Source organism: Panicum virgatum, chromosome 2N (assembly GCF_016808335.1).
Source record: "Panicum virgatum strain AP13 chromosome 2N, P.virgatum_v5, whole genome shotgun sequence".
Classification (NCBI taxonomy): domain Eukaryota; kingdom Viridiplantae; phylum Streptophyta; class Magnoliopsida; order Poales; family Poaceae; genus Panicum; species Panicum virgatum.
Window position 1 is genome coordinate 1467127 of NC_053146.1, and position 21427 is coordinate 1488553.

Here is a 21427-nt window from a genome sequence, read left to right on the forward strand (position 1 = left end):
CTAAATTAAAATGGTTTAAATATTTATGTTTAATCCAAACTATAAAAATCATTTATTAATATGATCTCAACATATCTCTACCTCTTGATCTAATATTAGGCTAGAACAGCTGAGCTATGCCAAAAAGGCCCTAAATAATGCATACAACTATGGTTCATAATGAGGAGTCTGTCTGTTTACCAGCAGAAATTGGAAAAGAGTCCTCTGGCTTCACCACGATACTACAAAAAGGGCAATCTCCCCCAGTTTGGAATTCCCATCTGTAGTAAATGACCATTTCCAATAGTCTTAAGTCAAAGTTTATCATTTTTTTTGTGGGTGTGTGAATTGAGATAAGTATGCCCAGCTCTAAATGGGTCGTCAGGCCACATCTCAACCAGTGAGCATTGTGTGATTGGATGGCAGAATCAATGTTTAAACGCTAAACCGTAGTCGTTCGGTCACCCCTCGAGTAGCGAGTAGGCCATGTACACGTCTTATAAACGGTGTGTACAGTGGCTACAAAGTTGTATGGCAGAAATAAAATCCATATATTTATGCATGTGAAAGTCAGAAATTATTAACCAAACATTACAAATTACCAAGCTTAACTGTTAAATAGATCAAATATGTAATCGTATGCTCCTGTTATCAATTGATGATTCTTATGTTACGTGACAAATCACAATTTACAAACTATGTAGCACCTATACGGATAGGCGTATCAGTATCGGCCCGATACGGATACGTTGATACGTCAAATTTCTGCAAAACTTAAAGGCACAAAGGTGTATCGGAGTATCGGATACGGATACGCGGATACGTATCGGATACGTGATACGGGGTCATGTTGAAGTATCGGGGTTACAGAGTTTACAAATATCAAATGTCATACTATTAAAAAAAATAAGGCATAGTTGATACTTCTCTATAGCCTAAACGGTGTTTTAAAGGTCTACTCGTTGTGTAAAACTGTGTAGTTGCCGTTTTTACACCGTCGTGTAGCCCTATTTTTTTATCGTGTAAACTGTTGGACCGTGTAATAACTATTTAGACCCTAAACTGCACGGTAGCTTGTCGAGTAGCGTGTACACGGCGTGTACATGGGCTACACGGTCGTTTACGGCAACATTGGGCAAAATAAATTCTTTTTGACCCATTAGTAATAAACATATGGATCAAACATTAAATTAGCATTTCATATACTACGATAACTATTTTCATAGGTGGATGGTAACCCATTTGTACAAGCATACGACATGTGACTCAAGGCCCGTACAATTCAACAATTTTTCATAGTTGACCGCATGTGAAAAATGATTTCCACATGATCCATGCTTGTGGAAATCCCATTTTCATGGGCTGTTTCTTAAGTGAATTGTGTAAGGTAAATTTTCCAGAATCTAAAGAAGTGCATTGGAATCTATGTCATGAACAATAGACGATCTTGTCATTACCGTAGCACTTACATGGCTATTATGGATACCTACATGCATGTGTGCGCTCCGTTGTTGCTTTACCACCATGGCTCCCGTACTACTTATGCCTGTAATAGAGGAAGCCTGCCTACATCTATCCCCATCGTCATGTGCGAGCTTATAGATCTGACCATAATCATAGATGATGTGGTGGATGAGCCTATTACCATGGACGAGCTCATTGATCCACCTGCTGTGCCACTATGGATGAGCTTATAGATCTCTGTCTGTTGCCATGGATGAGGTCACAGATCTGGCTACCGTCATGGACGAGCTCATGGATCTGGCCTTGGCTGTGGTGGTCATGGATCTGCCCACCACCATCATTGATGAGCTCACAGATCTGGCCATATGGCTGTGGAAGAGGGAAAGACAAACTCGTAGAAGGAGTGATTAAATGTATGGTTTCTAAAGGATGTTGACGGCATGAGTTTTTGATGCATATTGAGGGTGGCCATTCGATCTCATCCAAGGGCCACTATATTGTGCAGTTGGTATATGTGGGCTTAAGATAGACATAACTTTTGCATACAAACTTGAAGTTGGTACGGTGCTCTTTTTTGTCACAAAAAAAATTTTGATGCTGTTTGAGAAAGGTTAAATAGCCAAAGGTCATATTGGACCGTGTGTGAAACACACATTGACCATTCTAAATAAGGTTTGGGCCCATTCTGCAATTTTCTTACAGTTTAATAATAACCATGGTGTTTAATGACTTTTTTGTTGCATATTTTTCCCATATTGTTAGGTAAATTAGCCAAGGCCGATGGTAATAACATGATAGGGCAATTAAATTCTAATGTTAAAAAATATCACAAATACACCATCCAAATTGAACCTTTTTGCAGTAATCATTGTTGGTCAAAGAATAACAAAATAATATATATCTTATTTGACAGGCTTAAGAAAGTTCTCACATTTAAGTGTCGTTGTTTCCACCTTCTTGGATTCATAGACATTGGGGGCTTCCAAAGGTAATAATAGACTTTCCTGAAAGATTTTTACTCTCTTAGCTTCCAGCATTGCTTCCCTGAAATAATGTATTTCTTATGATGTACAACAATAGAATGTTAGCTAACAACAAAACGCTATAAGATCCTTATCTAGTGAACATTTTAGTTCTTTTATCTAACTTTCCTTTGTGGGCTATCAAGTACTTAGTAAAACATATACTTGGATTTTGTTCCAGACTTCATAGATAGGTTTTATAAATTGATGAATTACACTAACCGACATTGTTGCCATTCTTTATGAAATCTTGGAATCGAGTTGTTAATAGAAGATGCTACAGTTGGAATGCTTAGGCTTATTATATGCTGCCGTTAACCTATCTATGCTCTACTAATCAGCAGTCTATCAACCTGTGCTGTTGCATGTGCTATCAATTTTTAAAAGTTAATGAAAATTTGAGGCCCACAGTTAATCAAAATTTCATATATTTGTTCTATCTGATTTGAGGCCCACAGTTAATCAAAATTTCATATATTTGTTCTATTTGATTTCATTATTTTCTAACAGTACCATATGGCATATATATAATCATTATCAGGTAGTGACACAGCCTTAGCTTAGATCTCACCAATTATTACATTTTTCCATCTTTCTCTGCATTGCATCACCATGTGTGTTCATCGTGTGCCACATTGAAACATTATCATGAGTTTCGTTAGCTCTTGTACGGACTATCTACCCTATGTTCGTGAATATTTGGCTTCCCAATTTTGATCTTGCTCTTGCTGCAATTTGTGAACAAAAGTCTTCTGTTACCTTGAAAGTCCAGCACTTTTCGTACATCTATTTTCAAATCACCTCTTTTTGGATATTATAAAAACAAGGACTACTCTAGCTAGGACATAGATTAGACCTTTAGTTATTATTACAATAGCATAAACAAATGTTTCTACATCCATGTAGATTTTATATTCATCTTACTGCAATGACCGGCTTTAGGGCCAAGTAAGTGGCAGCAACGGCAGATGGGTGACCATGTATATGGCTTGGCACCCTCATGCAGATATACTTCGAGCTTGTCTTTTTTTATGTTAATAATTGCAGAAATTGATAATCTAGATTTATACATAGGGTTATTTTGGGATAGTGGAAGGTAATTTATATACAGATTTAGGTAGTTAATTTGGTTATTTTTATAGTAGCAGATGTGAGTAAACTTGATGGATATTTAGGGGACTATTTTTTTTTATAATGGTAGAGGTGGATAACAATGTTTGCATGCCTAATTTGTTTTATCGAATTTCTAAGATTTCTCCTTTTTTGATAATGCATTTCATGATCGTTAAGATATGTGTCATATTAGACTATCAGACTAACCTCTTCATGATGATACGTATGTCTGTTCTTCCTCCTCCTCTCCTTCTTATTCTTCCTCCTCAAATTTGTAGGGGGGAGGGGGAGCTCCGTGGGAATAACAGTACGGTAGTCACCCCCCCCCCCCCCCCCCCCCAAGGCTGAGTCTTACATCATTGGCTTTGTATTTAGAATGAACAATTCTCATCTATATGACAGCTAGCTAGGCACAAAGAATATAAATGAGTCTCATGCACCTAGGCCTTAATTTCATTATTGGACCTATATATTTAGGTTGGCATCAATACTCCATCTAAAAAGAGATTGTTCCACAAACTGTTTGTGCAAACAAAGAGACATATAAATCATGATGATATGTATGTCTGTTCTAATTAACACCATTTTCTAAGGTCCTCTCATATTAACTGAACATTTCAGTTAATGAATATTTTCTTCAAGATATGTATTTAATAAACTATTTGGAATGCTTAGGATGATACTCTCTCTATTTCACTCTTGCTCTACTTTGAAATTTCAGACTTCTAATCGTCAAAGCATTTAATTGTGCAGGCTCGTGATTGCACATACGAAACACATAGAAGTGGTGGACATTCTAGATTGGCCGACATTTTAATTATAGCATATTTGTGTAAGCCTTGGTCAAAATGCAAGCATTATTGCAATAGTGCATGGTGTTTATACTATGTGAGATTTTGAATTTCATTAGCTCTCTTGGTCGCTCACCGTTCAAGATGGTTCTGCACTGATTTAACTCCAGCCTTGTTTTATAATAGGGTTATTGGAAGGGTACAATTGTAACTTTAAGAGTTGGAGATATACCACTACAACTTCTAATATTGGAGATTTGCTACTCTAATACGGCTTTTCAACACTTTGGGCCCACCAGCAGCGTATGTATCCCTATTGCTTTTCCGTATGGACCGTATATTGCCCTTCTTTTGTACGTCACTCATCCCATCATATACGTGTTGTCGATTGCCCTAGGTGTCGTCGCCGGTCGAGACCTTGCCGCCGCCCGAGACCTTGCTGCGGGTGACGTCCGATTGGATCGAGCAGGCTGTGCACAAGTCCGCCGTGCTCAACGCCCTCAAGAACGACCCACGCACATCGGCCGCCCTCAGCAACTGCAAGGAGCTGCTGGACTACGCCATTGATGACCTCAAGACCACCTTCGACCGGCTCGGCGGGTTCGAGATGACCAACTTCAAGACCGTCGTGGACGACCTCCGGACGTGGCTGAGCTACGCGCTGACGTACCAGGAGACGTGCCTCGACGGATTCGTGGACACCATCACGGACGCCGCGCACAAGATGCGCAAGGCGCTCAACAGCTCGCAGGAGCTGACTGATGGAGAACATCCTGGCCATCGTGGACGAGTTCTCCGAGACGCTCGCCAGCCTGGACCTGCCGGGCTTCCGCCGCGGGCTGCTCTTGGACAAGGGCGGCGTCGCGCCGTTGTGGATGTCCGGCGCCAAGCGCCGGCTGCTGCAGGCCTCCCCCGGTGTGCTGGGCTTCAAGCCGGACGTGACAGTGGCTGCGGACGGCAGCGGCGACTTCAGGACCATCAACGAGGCATTGGCCAAGGTGCCGCGCAAGAGCGCTGCCACGTACGTGATGTACATGAAGGCCAGCACATACCGGGAGTACGTGTCCGTGCCCCGGAACGTGATGAACCTGGTGGTGATCGGCGATGGCGCCACCAGGACGGTGGTGACGACGGGCAGCAAGAGAAGGTCTCGACCGGCAGTGGCACCTACCACGTACAGGATGGGATGAGCGACGTACAAGAGAAGGGCAATACGGTCCATGCGGAAAGCAATAGGGATACGTACCCTGCGGGTGGGCCCAAAGTGTTGAAAAACGTATGAGAGTAGCATATCTCCAATATTAGAAGTAGTAGTATATCTCCAACTCTTAAAAGTTGCAATGGTACCCTTCCAATTAACCCTTTATAATAACAGCTGAAAATGGAATGCCCTTATGGGCTGGGTGGTTTCTAGGTTGTTATGGAATAAAAGAGTGGAGTTGCTTGGTCTATGAGCATGTTTTTTCTCTGGTCTGGTTTTCCCTATGGGTGTTGCCAAAGTCTCTCCTCCTGAGTATACCAGTGTTGCAGTTGCTCTCTAGTGGTTGCACACCTAAGGCTGCATCTTAGTGTTAAACCCTAGCTGTACAAAGGATGACCCCCTAATATTATGTGATAGAGTTTTCTTTTGTTTATAAATGGACAAAAAGAAGAGAGCAGCAGAAAAGATCGATGTTTTGGGTGGTTCATAATATTGATGCTTGTTCATTGCACGTGTTTGTTTCTTGGTTTTTTGTACAGACTCGATCCTAATAACTGTGCAAAACCTTGGAAAATGGATAGTGGTGCAGATAGTACAATCTTTTTTAAAGGGAAGCCTGAGGTTGGAGGGGATGCCAATGATACCGTTTGGTGGATCTTGTTGGAAAGATAATGATGCCAATGAAGCCTGATGTAATGGCTGATAGGGAGGTAATAGATGTTTGTTGTGCAACAGATCCTGGGTCGAATTCCTTTCTACTTTTTGACCAATTATAAAGATGTAAAGTGCAAAGGAATTATTATTATTTTTTTGAAATTAAGGTAGGAGCACTGCCATGTCATGTAAGAAAAGGAAGCAATCATACATAACGCGCCGAAGCGTACACACCACACAAACAAACGCACACAACACAACGTTACACCACCACCACCTGGGAGAGGAGCTGAAAGCAAGTCGTTGAGCTGCGCCGTCGTCACCAATGTTGTGCCACACCAAAAGCCATGGCCCGCTGCAAGCCAAAGCAACTACCTGAACTCCTCCACCACTGGACTATCTTCCTCAAGCCGCACACACAAGGTCGTCGATCTCCCTGCTCCAGCGATGCGTTAGCAAAGAAATCTCCGTCACGGCACCATTGAAAACTCACTGATCCCGGCCACTCTGCGTGGGGGCCTTGCCTCTCCCACCGCCTCACACTCCTCCGCCAAGGACTCAGATATCTGAAACCGCTTAGAGAGCAACACTTCCGCCCAGCCATCACCGAGATCACCACAGCACCATGCATGCCACCTCAAGACCTCCAGCACCCATGGGCCCTCTACACCTTGCCGCCAACACAAAGACCTTGCGCACCTCCACAACCGCTGCACACGGGCCATCCAACCTCCACACTACCACAAGCTGAGGCAAGTCTCCATAAGCGGAGCATCCAAGAAGGGCGTGACGCCGATGGCGCCGCCGTCGCTCGTCTAGCAATGGACCGGGTTTTCACCCCGAGACCCCATGCTAAAGGATACGGTGCCCCATAGTGATGCCCCCAACGGAGCAATGACACCCCAAGGACGCCACCATCACTATCACCGACATGAGTGCCGGTGAAGGCTTTCGCCCGGACGACACCACACCTTACGCACGCCCTCAGACAAGCAGTAGCAAAACATGCTCCCCGCCGCCTCCGCATCTCCTTTGCCAAAAGGTGGCTCGGTGCATCCCAACTATGCCGCCATGGCACCACAAGGAGATACCTATGCTGCGAGCAAGGAGCACCTAGCACAAGCCACCCGGCCCCGCCACCGAAGCGGCGTCGAACCCACACAGCCGTCGATGAGAAGAGACGAGGAGCACCGCCAACACACCTCTGCCCCGACGAGGAGCACCGCCAACACACCTCCGCCACCACTGCCTGCATGCATATGTCCGCCGGCACCTCCCGACCACCATGGCCAAGAGCGGCTAGCCACGAATGCACGCCCCCAACAGGGCCTCCCGCGACTGTGGGAAGCCACGCCCTGCCCCTCGCAGGCCGCCGCCACCGCCGTCGCCGCCGTCCCTGCGTAGGCCACGCCGGTGCGCCTCCGGCCCCTTGTGCAAGCCGCCGTCTTCGTCCCGCGCCGTCGGCAGGCGCCTAACCGCGACGGCCACCGCCTCCACAGCCAGCGCAGCTCGCGCCGCCGCCGCCGCCGTCTTCAACACCTCCCACCGCCGCCGGACCCCCACGCCGCGCCCCGCCACAGGACCGCGCCCTCCCGCCGCGCAGCCACCAGATCCGTCCGGGGCGTCGCCGGATCTGGGGCTCCGGGGAGGCCAAGGCGGCCGCGCCCGCCCGAGACGCTGGATAGAAAGGGGAAGAGCCTCGCCGCCACCTTCCCCACGGGCCGCACGAGTTGCGACGGCCCGCTCGGGCGCGGCGACGCGGCGGGAGAAGGTGAGAGGAGGGGGGGGCGTCGGCGCTAGGGTTGGAGCCCGCTCCGTCGCCAGCGCGGGGGCGACGCGAACGGGGCAAGCGAAGTGTTTTTTCTTTTTCCCTGGTGCCGCACCGCCGCAAAGGAATTATCAGTGTCGGATCAAAAAGAACCCCTGATGGACCCTCATGATGAGGTCTGGCGAAATGAATCTTCTAAGCTAGAACTACTAGCGTGTGGGGAATCCCCGTGTTGGCGCAAGCAAATAGCAGCACCAGCAAACACACAAGAGTATTGCGCCCAAACTTGAAGTAAAAATCTGATTCTTTAGTAATCGCCAAGCAGCGGCACAGTGTAGTAATCCAAGATAAGAAATTAAAATATTCTGATGATTCAGTAACTGGAACAAGTCTAAAACCAAGTACAGCTATTTCCTTCCGATGTCTCGCAGCCAGGCAACGGCAACAGATGAGCTCTCGTTAATCTTGACGTGCGCCTGGCTAATCAACATTGATTGTGATGACTTTTCCGACCAGACCTGCTGTGCGCCTTGGAAATCCAACAAAGATTCGATGTTCCTCGGCGACGAGAGCTGCTGATGACGATAGGGCTTTGATCACGACGAAGCAACGACGGATGGTTTGCAAGCTAACCAACAAATAAAGATTGCTTCAGTTACTTTGAAGCAGACGACCGGTTTGCAAGCTAATCGGCAAAGAGCATTGTTTCCTAAAAAAAACCGGCAAAGATCGAGCATCTAATTAACCCTAGGAAAAAAGTAAGAACGAGAAATAATATATGTGTTTTTCGGTTGTGTTGGTGTACAATCAGCCGTGAGTCCTTTTACCATGATTGGAAATACTTTCCAATACTTTTCAATTGCTCTGTTTGCTGGGCTGGAGCTGGTGGCTGGTGCTGGAGTTGTGTGAGAGAAAAACACTGTTGGCTGGCTGGTAGCTGAAGGCTGGTGCTGAAGTGGTGTGAGAGAAAAATACTGTTGGATTGGAGGCTGGTGGAGCTGCCGAGCAGAGGGCTGGTGGAGATGCCTCTCAATACCTTTGCAAAAGAATTTTTTTGTTCGAATGGCAGTATTGTCATTGCGCATCCTCAAATAAAAAAGGGCAATACCGCCTGGCGCCTTGTCTCAGACGGTCACCCCGCCGCCCTGTCACGGACGGTCGCCCCGCCGCCAACGCCGTGCCCTCACGGCCTCACCTGGCTCCCTCCGCGCTCGCGTCTGCCCCGCCAACGCCTACGCCAACGCCTTGTGGCTCGCCGCCCTCGCCTGGGTCCCTCCGCGCTCCCGTTTGCCCCGCCGCCGCCTTGCAGCTCGCTGCCGGTCTCCTCGGGGAGAGACCAACCGCTGCTTGGGCTCCGCTCCTCGCGAACTCCTCCTCCTCCACATCATCGTCTTCGCGTGCCCCGAAAGGTACCGCGCCTCCCTCCCTTCTCTGCACCGTGTTCCTTGCCTGGCTTTCCTTCCCCACCACCTGTTCGGCGAAATGCCGCAGCCACGGGAAAGGAGGAAAAACTTGCTTGCTGGTTTCGGGTCTGCTGCCTGTCGCGGTTGTGGTGGTAATTAGTCGCGGAGCATCTCGTCCGGTGACGGTGGGAGCAGTGCTCTAGCTTGATTGGAGTGTTAGCTGCTTGTGGTCCTGAACAAGGGCCAGGACGACGCCTAGAGCAAGAACAAGGGGCCTTAATTCCTCGAACACTCCTCTGGTTGCCTGTTCTGGTCCCACACAAACAACGATGATCGTTAAAGATCACAGAACGTAGGATGAAGCTCAACTGTTTTGATGGACTGTTTACAGAATTTGAACCCAGTTAGATATTCCTGAGGGTATGCAGTAGTATACTCTCTTTTTTTCTGCATTTCATGAGGAAAACATTCAGAGTTACATCACACCTGCCTGAATAATCCATGCTTAATTGAACAGTTTTTTTTTTTTGCTTTGGAAACTTGATTTAGCAGATTTACTATTACGATTGCACAATCTGACAGACCATCGTGTGTGCCATCTGTAATTTGTTGCCTACCACGCCATCTCTAGATTTGTTCAGAATAAATGGTTCTTGTAGTATAGATGTGCTATCGACCCTGTCAGGAATAGTGGGCAAGGATGGCATGGCATGAAAATTGTTTTTCTCGAACACATGGCATGAAAATTTTCCTGCTAATTTCTGATATATGACTAGTATTTGCTTCATCCACGAGGAATTGCTAGGTAGTCTGAAAGTGTGCGCACCTTCTGATACAAAGACCAAGACTTTTCTGAGGTCCTTGTTCACCGGTGCATAAAGCAGAGGCGTCCAATTTGTATTTTTTTTCTTTTCTTTTTGTTTGGTCCTTGTTAGTATCACTCCACCCTCATTTGATTTTTCGAACAAACGTTCACCACAAAAGCATTTGATTTTTTGAACAAAAGTTCACCACAAAAGTTTCAATTTTCTCCACAAGGTGGAGACTCTCATGGTTGACTAGGTAAAGCTTCTTGACTAACTCCCACCACACACCCCATTATTGGACTTGTTGTCTAGCATGTTTCCACCTTAAAGTCTTGGACATCACTATCTTCTCTTTAAGTTCTCATCTTGCCTCGTGGTATGATTTTATCCTCAAGATATCTCCATACGCAGGATAGCTGTCCACCACGTCCATGCTACAAAATCAAAGGTTAGGTGTAGATTCGTGCTGCCCCTAAGCTAAATCTTTGCTTGTTATCCAAAGTTCATATATCTAGTCTCTCATAGTATACTGATATATATGTTGTATTTCCTAAGCAGAGAAGGGATTACAGATGCTTGAATCCTAATGGAGGAGATTGTCAGTTCTGCAGTTGTCCAGGAGACAGTTAGCCAAGTTCTATCTGCTCTGGTTCAGAAATATGAGGAGAAAGAGGAATCAGATGCCATCAGAAACTTGGAGAGGCTAGAGATGGCGCACATCAGGCTAGAGGCTGCTCTTGAGACATCTGATAAGTGGAAGATCACTGACACATCCATGTTGCGTTGGCGTAGGAAGCTGAAGCGTGCTGCTCAAGAATGTGATGACATGCTGCACAAATGCAAGCAGAGGATACTAGAAGACGAGCAGATGGAACAAAGGGTAAGGAATTCCTCCTTGCCGAACCGGATTGCGCATGCTACCAAGTCATTTGTCTCCTCCATCATTAACTGTGACACCAAGAGGTTGAGGACATCCACTGTTCAAAGATTTGAATGGTTTGCAGATGGCGCTACTGAGTTTCTGAGATTCGTGGAGCTTGGTGGCACACCACGCAGGCACATATCATTCTACTCCCTTGTCAATAACCTTTTTGCAGGCAAGGAACTACATCACAAAATCATTGGAGCAAACCAGCACCCTTCGTTTGAACTATGGTTGGAGCCCTTTGGTACTGCAGAACACGGAACAGAGGCTAGCCTGCACCTTATCCAGACAGATGATTCTCCAGCACTGAGCAATATCTACTTTAGTATAGTACTACAGATTTCGGAGAGTACAGACATAGTTGGGACCGCAATTAAGTGCCTGCAGTTGTTTGCTCCTCATTTCAAGTGTATAGTTGAAAATATTATGAAAGAACTTACTCAACTACCAACTCAATGCTTGTCGTGGGTGCCATCTGTTCATTCCAACCAGCAAGATCGGGTTCGTTTTAAAAACCATGCATCTCAATGGATTCGCCCACACTCATTATGTTGCAAGAAGCATAATCAGCATGAGCTTCAACGTACTATCAGCCCAGACATGGAAGGTTCGTCAGATGCTTTCTTGAAACCAGTAATTGAAGTGAATTTGCAGTGTCAGGTCTCTTTGTCACCATACAACAAACAGAAGACCTTGCCATTTGAAGACATACTTTCTCTGCAGGATTCTAGTTATCTGAAAGCTGGAATTTACTTTGCACCCCATCGCTCTTTAGGACCCACGCTGCCTGCAAATAGAAGCTCCGAGATAGTGGCAATGGTCGGCGACGATCAACATTGCTTGCATGTAGATGTTACCTTGGAACAACTGGAAGAGATCATGCTTCCAAAGGCAATAGATTACTTTCACCAGAATACTGAATCAACAATTTACAAAATGATTTGGAAGTCTAAACATAGCTCTGCACTTATTCAGGTTGAGAATGCTAGCATGATCACACAAAAAACATTTGGGGGAGATAGGAAGAGAAAGCTGTTGCAAGGACAGGATGAGGAATCTATAAGTCGAAAATCTATGATCTCTCACTTGTTTGACTTATGGCGTGCACATGTGCCCGTTCAGCTAATAAGCGAGTTCAAGAACTGGTTGAAGAAAGAAAAGGAAAGTTTGTAGTATCGCAGCTGTACCTGAAATTCTAAATCATGTAACATAGATCAATTAGGGGGAAAAGGAAGGGACGGAAGAAAATATTGGAGTTACTATTCATAGTCGACAATCCACCAACGCATCATAGTATAGGTATTATCAGAGAACAAGTACGGGTCGAAGCGGTTTGAAATACAGGGGCAATCGGAGCAAAGCTACAGTATCATTGTTGTAGTGTTACGTGTCAAATGCTTGTATCATGTTTGCTTTTATTAAGAAGTATGTAGTACATTAGGAATGCTAGTGTAACACTCACTCCTTTGAGAATTTCAAATATAACTGGTTGGTGGACTGTTTGTAGACTCTGAACACGGCTGGCCATCTGTAATGCCATTTTTGAGCACTCCACCATTTCATGGACCAGAGCAGTTCTCGGGAGTTCATATTGAGGTGACATCAAAATGCGGCTAATTCAAGTGCTACATTTTGTAGAGCAGCCTCTCAAAATCGCCTAGTTCGTTCATTTTCCGTAGGATAAAAATAGTGCACAGAAAGAAAAGATGTGGCATACAGTAGGGTATTCTTTTTTTTTCTGAATTTCCTGAGGGAAATATTCAGAGTTACATCACATCTGAATAATCCATGTCCGACTCTGATTGAGCAGCTTTGATATTTTTTTCCTTCAAAATTTTGATAGAAGATTTTTACTATCACCATCGCACAATCTCACGAACAGAGGCGCGCCCAAGTAAACTGAAATTCAGCGTGATGTTACTTGTGCGTTCTGTTAACTGAGGTTTGGTACACGTGAATGGCAATGTCTCCCTTCTCCCTGAACCTGAAGCAGAGGAGAGGAAGAAAGCACCATGCCGCCCAACCTGAAGCTCTGGACGCCAGCAGCGAACCAAGCCACCGCGCCCCCGGCCAATTTCTCCCTCCACCACGGCGGCACGTCCAACGTGGACGCGTTTCCGGCATGCGGCGCGCTACTCAGAGCAGACGCACCGTGCGACGGAACGCCGTGGCTGCCGGCCACCGGCAGGCGTTGCGGTTGCGGAGCGGCATTGCGCGCGTGCAATTGCTTGTCAAACGTCACCGCGCCACGGCCTCCTGCAGCCACAGCGGCGCCACGTTGGACTTGGATGCAGCACACCGTGCGACAGGGCATGGACATGGACACGGCCGGTGATGGCCCAGCTCAGTAGCTCACCGCATCGGCTCCTGCCAACTAGCAACCAAAACACCAACAGGCAGCCACGGTCCACGGCCCGGGCCCGCCCGACGCCCGTCGAACGCCACCGCTCCGCCGAATTCTCCCTCGTGCGGCGCGCTCATGGGAGCACACAGACCCTTGGACGGAACGCCGTGGCGGCCGGCCAACTGCTGGCGCACTGCCGAGCGGCAACGGGAGCGCGCACAACGGCGAAGAAAGCGGCCGCGGTGCTTTGTGCCGACGATGGCGACGGCAAGTGCCTCGACGGTGCTCCTAGCGTTTACTACAGGCCGTTCTGCAATTCCTGGCATCGCTTGCCGCCGCATACATGGTGGGATACTGCCGCCGAGGCAGAGGGAGAAGACCCCATGGCACACATGGTGGGCCGTCCAGGAGACCGTCAGCAGAGTAACAGTCACCTCCTACCTGTTGAGACAGAGAGACAGGATCGGAGCATAGATATGGGGGCAAATGCTTCTTTTCTAATATCTGTGATCATAGGGCCGGGCCTATCTAAATTTTTAGCGCTAACCGATAGATGCATTCAGATTTAGCAGGTTCCTAACAGAGATTTCTTTTAAGATAACTGGTCCTGAATAGATGCATTGAGACTCACTGCACATCATTTATTCAGACATTCAGAACGTTGAGAACTGCTAATGTTGGAGTGGGAAATGTTCTAACCGGTTGATTGTTCACTGTTAAAAGGCCACAGAATAATGAATGGTTGGACTGTTTGCAGACTCGAGCTAATAATTAGAACTAATATATACTATAATTTTTAAAGTGAGTAGAGGTTTCCATCTAAATTTTTTATTTGGTCCATCTTATGTCATTAACAGGTGGACCTTAGTCCAACTCGTATGCGAGTTGGACCATAGCCCTCCATTCACGACTCGATCATGTAGATCCCTATACAAAATAATGTACGGACACCTGTACGTATCCGGTAATACCAACTTTGTCCTTAGCAATGCACGTGTATGTTTACCTATATAAAATAAAGTTTATAACTAATAATTATAATTGTCTATATTTCCCTCTTTCATCTATTAAATATTCTAACAAGTGCTCTAAAATACATATTTACCATTATCTAGTTGCAATAGATTTTATTTTGTATCACACCTCCATGTATGTTTGATATATTTAATTGAACCATTTGTTTGTGAGCTAGTATTCTTATCTTTTCCATCATACTTGAATATACGATAACACATATCGTGGGTAGTATTTTATATAAATAATAACATACATATTATATTAATAAGTATAGAAATAGTAATTTGGAATTTTGTATTGGCATACTTTAATATTTTATTTTAACTATATAATTTAGAGTTCAGATTTAGGAGTTATTTTAACTTTTAATAATGACATAATTGGATAATTTATATGCAAATGAGGGGGCCATTTGCAATTTTTATAATGACATAGGTGGGTAATTTACATAAAGATCAGGGGTTGCTTTAGATTTTTTTATAATGGCAAGGGTGGGTAATTTAGATACATGTTTAGGGTGTTACTTTATTTTATTTTCATCATGGCAGATATGGGTTTTAATTTATTAGGTGTCATAAGATCAAATGGCTATTATAATTAGAGTTGTCAGATTGATGACCGGATGTTTCTGATATTCGTGAGAATTTCTAGGATTTCTCTATTTTTGTAGAGTATCCATCTAGAATCCTAGATGGTTTCGTGTGGAAGCTTTGAAAAGAGCCTCCAAAGTTAGTAATAGTAAGATAACTAGGATCGATACCCTGTGTATGGCTTGCACTTGAAGTGGCAAACGGCTCACTTTATCCTGAAGCCGAAGCAGAGGAGAACGAGCAAGAAAGCGCCATGCCGCCCAACCTGAAGTTCTGCCCCGCCACACCGTCGCCGAGCTCTGCATTGCCTCGCACGTTGCCGGTCACCACAACACGGACACGCCCGGCGATGGACCGCCTCACCAGAGACTACACGGACCCCTTACTTACCGACCAACCTGACACCAGCAGGCAGTCTGCAGCGGTGCAGCCACGCCGTCCCTTCAGCCCGCTCGTCAAACGTCGTCGCCACCGCCGCCGCCGCCTACTTCCCCGTCCTCTCCACCACTCAGAGCACGCACGGTGAGACGGAACGCCACGGTGACTGGCCAGGCGCACTGCAGAACGGCATACTGGCCGGATGGAGGCCACGGTTGTGCTTCCACCAGTCGGCACCTGCATCCACCACGGCGGCACGCCTGGTGTGGACGCCGCCGCGTTCTCGTCAACCTGACGCTCCCGCACACCTTTGTCACCGCTCGTCCATTGTGACCGCGCCACGGACTTGTGCATCTACCATGACACCACATCGGACTTAGACGTGGCACATGTGCGACGGGACGCCATGGCGGCCGCCCACTTGCAGCACCCATTGCACGCGCGGAACGGAGGGGGCAGCTAGAAGCTGCGGCGCTTGGGTGCCGACGCAGGCGGCGGCGGGTGCCTCGCCGGCGCTCCTAACGCTTACCCAGACCATTCTCCCCTTCTTGGCCTCGCCGGCGGGCTCACGGCTCGCCAGTGGGCGGCCTTGCCGCCGGAGACGGCAACCAGGGGCCGGACGGTACCCCAATTACCGTCCGGGGTGGACGGTATTTCATTTACCGTCCACCCCCTGGGCAGCTGATGGCCGTTCGATCCGCAGCGGACGGTCCGGATGCACCCGATTCGGACTCCAGCGAAGCCAACGGGGCTGCCCCCTGGTCGAGTCGTCGTCCCGCGGTGCTGCCTCGCCGGCCTCCGGCGAGCGGCGAGCCGGTGTGGGTTCGATCCAGCCTGAAAATCGCGGTTGTTCCGGGCAAATCGGATTGATTGATCTTCCCTCTGCAGACCCTCCTGGAGCGTTGTTCGTTTGCATGCTGCCGCCATGGCAGGCTAACCATCGCCGCACCCCTGGTCGACACCTACATCCACGGATCCACCACGGCGCCACGTCCGGCGGGGATGCCGCCGCGTTCTCTTCAACCTGAAGGCTGAAGCTATGCTTCGCCTCTGACCTCATTGCAGCACGTGCACGCCCGGCGGCGCGACGGCCCGCCACAGCCACGGGCACACACCCTCCTCCTTCCAAGAAATTAAACCTGACACCAGCAGGCTGCCGCCGCGGCGCCGCAGCGTCGGCCCGCTCGTCCAACGTCGCTGCGCCTCCGAGTTTTGCATCCACCGCGGTGCCATGTCGGACTTGACGGGACACCATGGCGCCCGGCCACTTGCAGCCACCATCTTTCACGCGGAATGGGGCAGCCAGCCCAGAAGCTGCGGTGCTTGGTGCTGGGTGCCCACGCAGGCGGCGGCGGGTGCCTTGCCGGCCCTCCTAGCAGGCTTTCAGCCCGCCGCCGCAGGCTCTCACCTTGCCGGTCTGTACTCATTCAGGTTGAGAAGCCAATATATTGTGTATATTGCACAGATTTCTACGTGGAATTTGAGTTAGGAGAAACGTACAATGAACTATTAGTTTTCTTAGCAATGATTCATCATAAATGTATATTGCGGTCGTAAAATTGAAATTTGAAGTTGTAGATATGTACCATGAGCCATTTGAAACGAACATGGCACCATTTATGTCATTTCGAGTGATTTTGGTGATCGAATGACAACGCAATCAATGGGACTAATATGATTGTTAAGATGATCATTCTCAGGCTTTTAGGTTCAAGTGATGACAAAAAGAGAGAAGATAGGCGTAGCTAGGCCGAAGGGCCGCCCCTACGGGGGTTCCGCATGAGCATCGGTGCATCCGATGGTTGTCGGAAGAACCGATGCCGTGGTATTTTGGTGCAGAAGGGAATCGAAGCCAAGTCAGCTTATAGGCACCGGATGAACCGATGGTTCAAAAAGGGGCATCGGTGCATCGGGCATACTATGTTCCAGAGACGATGTCAAGCGCCCAGGAAAAGATTCTTCAGCACCGGTTTAACCGGTGAAGCATCGGTGCATACCATCGGTGTAATGACGTCAACAGAAGAGAAGAAGGCCAACGGAGTGCTGTGAGTGACCGGTTTAACCGACGGTCAAGCATCGGTTCAACCGATGATCACTGTGTCAGCTGTCAGGAGTTCAACGGCTACTTCGGGTCTTAGAGTGACCGGATGAACCGACGCTACCCCTGCCAGAGGCATCGGTTCATCCGATGATACGCAGATTTTCTGTTGACCGTTGGAGCAACGGCTACAAGACTTGGTGGCCTATATATATGCCTCACCCCGGCCATTTGATGATTGCTGGAGTTGCTGGACATCCCACACACACCCAAGAACATCTCCAAGCCATACAAGAGCATCAAGATTATATCCTTAGCCCTTAGCACACTTTGAGAGTGTTGTGTAAAGGATTAGCTCTTAGTGAGTGAGATTGCAAGGCTTCGAACCTTTGTGCTGTGGTTCATTAGCGAACCAAAACAAGAGCTTGGTGAGCCGGCACCTTAGAGCGTGAAGCTCGCCGGCAACATCATCGACCCTCCGACTTGGTGTGGAGCGGCGACGACACTTTGTGCGGGGGACGTGGAGACCCCCATCCTTTGTGGAGAAGCTCCTTAGTGGAACCCAGGGCCAAGGTGACCGTGATTGTATTCATGGAAGAGATTTGGTGTCCGAGTAGCAATACTCTTAGTAAGTGCTACAATAACGTGGATGTAGGTGTGCCTTTGTGACTAACCGAACCACGGGATAAACACCCGGGTCAAGAGTTTGCTATCTCCTATCCCGCTCATTAAGCTTCCGCATTTCATACTAGCAATTTGTGTGCCTTTACTTTCATAAAATAGTTTCTTGATAGGAAATGCTATAGATTGCTAAACTCTTTTGGGATAGGGGTTTCACACTAGAACAACCTAGTTGCACATCTAGATAGCACGTTTTAGTTTAAGTTTTGTGCAAACTAGTTGGAATCATAGATCAAAACTTTTATTAGCACCTAATTCACCCCCTCCCCCTCTTAGGTTAGAGCACCCGATCCTTTCACCATTACACGGTTTTATAGAAATATTGAGACTTCGCGAAGATTTACAGCCACCAATGTTGGTCTAACAAATGTTCTAGTACACGGTTTCATTGTTGGAAAATGTAGTGAGCCAATTAGACACTAGCCAGACTAGCGCATGCCATGGAAAAAAATTTACATTGGCTTGTATATTAGCTTCATTCTATTAGAAAATGCCAGTAATAGATGAACTCTGTTCCGCACCTCCATTTTCTTTCCCCTGTCGCTGTTAGTTATCACACCAACCTCCATTTTCACACGGTAGAGAGGTGCGGATTTGGCCTCTAGAGGGGAAATCATGTAGTCCAGAAATCTGACTTAAATGAAGGACGAGAGTTTCCTCTTTGTTACAGGTTTAAATATATTCGGCCAACATTGAATTATCATGTGGAAAAAAGTGGAAGAGGTGCTTTTAGAACTTTTACCCCGTCAAAGTCTTGGGCATCACTATCTGCTCCTTAAATTCTTATGTTCCCTCGCAGCATGATTTACCCTCTATACCCCGGCAAGCTGTCCTGTCCACATCCTCCATACCATTCAATCAAAGGAAGCTTCTTGCAGCTGCTGAGGCATGCCTGGAGTACATTCAGTTGTTGAAACCATTTTTATTTCTGAAAGCTTAATTATGATCCCAGGTTAGCAAGCTGAGGCATGCCTGGAGTACATCCAATTAATGTTGTGCTTGAGCTAAACTGGGCCAAGAGTTGCTCGCAGGTTTCCACCAGGCCCCATCGCGCTGTTAGACACTGGATAGCTAGCTGTCTACCTCCTCCATGCCATTCAATTGAAGGTATGTTCTTGCAGCTGCTAAGCTAAAACTTGCTTGTTGTCTTAAGTTTATATACCTCATCTCTCATATATTTTTATATGTTATATTTTCTGAACAGGGAAGGAGTACTGCTTGAACTCAAATAGCAAAGATAGTCAGTTCTGCAGTTGTCCTGGTGACAGTTAGCCAAATCCTATCTGGTCTTGTTCAAAATTATGAGGTGAAAGAGGAATCAAATTCGAGCAGAAACTTAGAGAGGCTAGAGATGACACACATCAAGCTTGAGGCTGCTCTTCACTACTACAGAAATCGTTTGTAGGGGCGGGTAGAATGGCATCTTCAGGGGCGGGCGCGCGACCCGTCCCTGTCTCCCGTAGCTAGAAATCGAGCTTTACAGGGGCGGATACAGGGCCCGCCCCTGAAAATCTATTTCCAGGGGTGGGCCATGGCACCACCCGCCCTTGGAAACCCATTTGCAGGGGCGGCCCACCCCTTAAGCCGCCCCTGTAAATGACTTTTCTAGGGGCGGCTGACGCCATAACCCGCCCCTGAAAAACCTTTTACAGGGGCGGCTCAAAGCATGAGCCGCCCCTGCAAATCAATTCCCGCCAAGCCAAAATTTGAAATTCATTTTTGTTTCCCGCTATATTTAATTATTCTAATTTAAGTTTCCCGCCAATTTTCACCTCTAAATCAATTGCACGATTAAATTCAGCTTTTCAAAATTCTATTTCCGCTTTATTTGAAAGGATTTCCTAACATAAAATCATATACATTGCATATCATTAAAATTCAACATAAATTCATATAAAAGTATCATTACTGTCGGTACCTCTAGACTGGGGTACCACCTCTTGCTATGTCAAGACCCGCGTAGTTATCCGTAACTACGCCCTAAGAAACTGTGCAGCCGGACCCCTTGGGACTGGCTCCATCTCACCGGACCAACAGTCCCGGACCTGCCTCCCGCTCGGGATGGGTCCAGTGTCACCATGTGTCCCGGGGAAGGGAGCGCTCAGTCAAACAGTGGGGGGCCCCGGACCCCCCACGGGTCCCGGACCCCCATATACTATTCGGACCCCTCAGCAGGGAGAGAACAGACACCCCGCCTGGGGGGGGTCCAGAGCCGCCACGTGTCCGCAGGCGCAGGTACGCGCGCGGCTACCAAGCTTTCTCGGGAAGACTTACCCACCTACCGCATTCAATGCGGGAGACGTAAGGTGCGCTCTGCCACAGCAGAGCCCGAAGAGACTTTTGCCAGGCTGTACTGTTGGTCGCGCGTTACCAAGGTGCACAGTATAGCCGCTGGTGCCACCCACGCCACGCGCTTCAGTCTGCTACGCCAGTTAGACACGACCGCTCGGCGACGAAGTATCATAGCGCCTACGCGGTAGACCCAACAGTCTAAGCCGCAACCTACACTGCCTCAACGGGCTCCTCGTTGATGGGACAAGTGAAGACCCCCCTTCGGTCAAAGAGTCTACAGTGCGATGATGCGTATCCGGAAGAGATTCTCAACCACTGTAGCACCATTTATGTCTTTTTCGCAGTATACTATACATCCTTGTTGGGCCCACCTGTCGGGGTCCAACGCCTGTGTACGCGTCTTCCTTGCGCTATAAAAGGGAGACGCCCGTTAGAGAAGGACTCAGGTTCAAATAGAGGATTGAGAGGCAGAGGATAGACTCATCCACAGACACAAGAGCAATACATCTCTCAGTGGACGTAGGGTATTATGCTCCGGCGGCCCGAACCACTCTAAATCCTCTTGTGTTCTTGTGTTCTTGCTTCATGAGCAGATCTGAGGTATCGCTTGCACTTCCCCAAGAAACCACCCTCTGGGATTAGGCGGGTGCATTCCGCCACCTGGCTGTGGCCCTCTTTCAGAGCCACGACAATTACAGTACATACTTCATTTACATTGACTAACACTACTATTGGCGGCTCGAAGTGACTGATTGTCCCACTGATGGAGGCTTGCATATTTTGGGTCGAGTGATAATTCATGCTCAGGGTGAACAAATTCCCCATCTATATGGACCACTTCATGCAAAATGAAGCGACATAAATCGTCGACTATCCAAAGAAGATGTCGCTCTTGGAGTGGATCATCGTTTAGTGGCCATTGATCCTGAAAATAAGAAATCCATTCCAAAATTAAGCCAAG

At 47.5% G+C, this 21427-nt stretch overlaps 1 protein-coding gene, 1 long non-coding RNA gene and 1 pseudogene across 3 annotated transcripts; all 3 read left to right on the forward strand.

Annotated features, from left to right (window-relative positions):
- Positions 1-852: 852 nt before the first annotated feature.
- On the forward strand, positions 853-4625 carry LOC120659266. The gene is made up of 2 exons (XR_005668961.1): positions 853-2431; positions 4332-4625. It is a non-coding gene; the product is annotated as an uncharacterized LOC120659266 (long non-coding RNA).
- Positions 4626-4674: 49 nt separating this feature from the next.
- On the forward strand, positions 4675-6035 carry LOC120659086 (annotated as a pseudogene).
- A 3105-nt stretch (positions 6036-9140) lies between these two features.
- LOC120659267 lies at positions 9141-12641 on the forward strand. 2 transcript variants are annotated; one of them, XM_039937347.1, is made up of 3 exons: positions 9141-9401; positions 10613-10649; positions 10760-12641. In XM_039937347.1, exon 3 carries the CDS (start codon positions 10788-10790, stop codon positions 12297-12299), a length of 1512 nt encoding a protein of 503 aa, XP_039793281.1. In that variant the 5' UTR covers positions 9141-9401; positions 10613-10649; positions 10760-10787; the 3' UTR covers positions 12300-12641. The 2 variants fall into 2 exon arrangements, with proteins under 2 accessions (XP_039793281.1, XP_039793280.1); XM_039937346.1 differs by lacking the exon at positions 10613-10649.
- Positions 12642-21427: the final 8786 nt, after the last annotated feature.

Bases quoted from the DNA above. Each gene is read 5' to 3' on its own strand.
- LOC120659267 (XM_039937347.1), top strand. From the start codon at position 10,788: ATGGAGGAGATTGTCAGTTCTGCAGTTGTCCAGGAGACAGTTAGCCAA.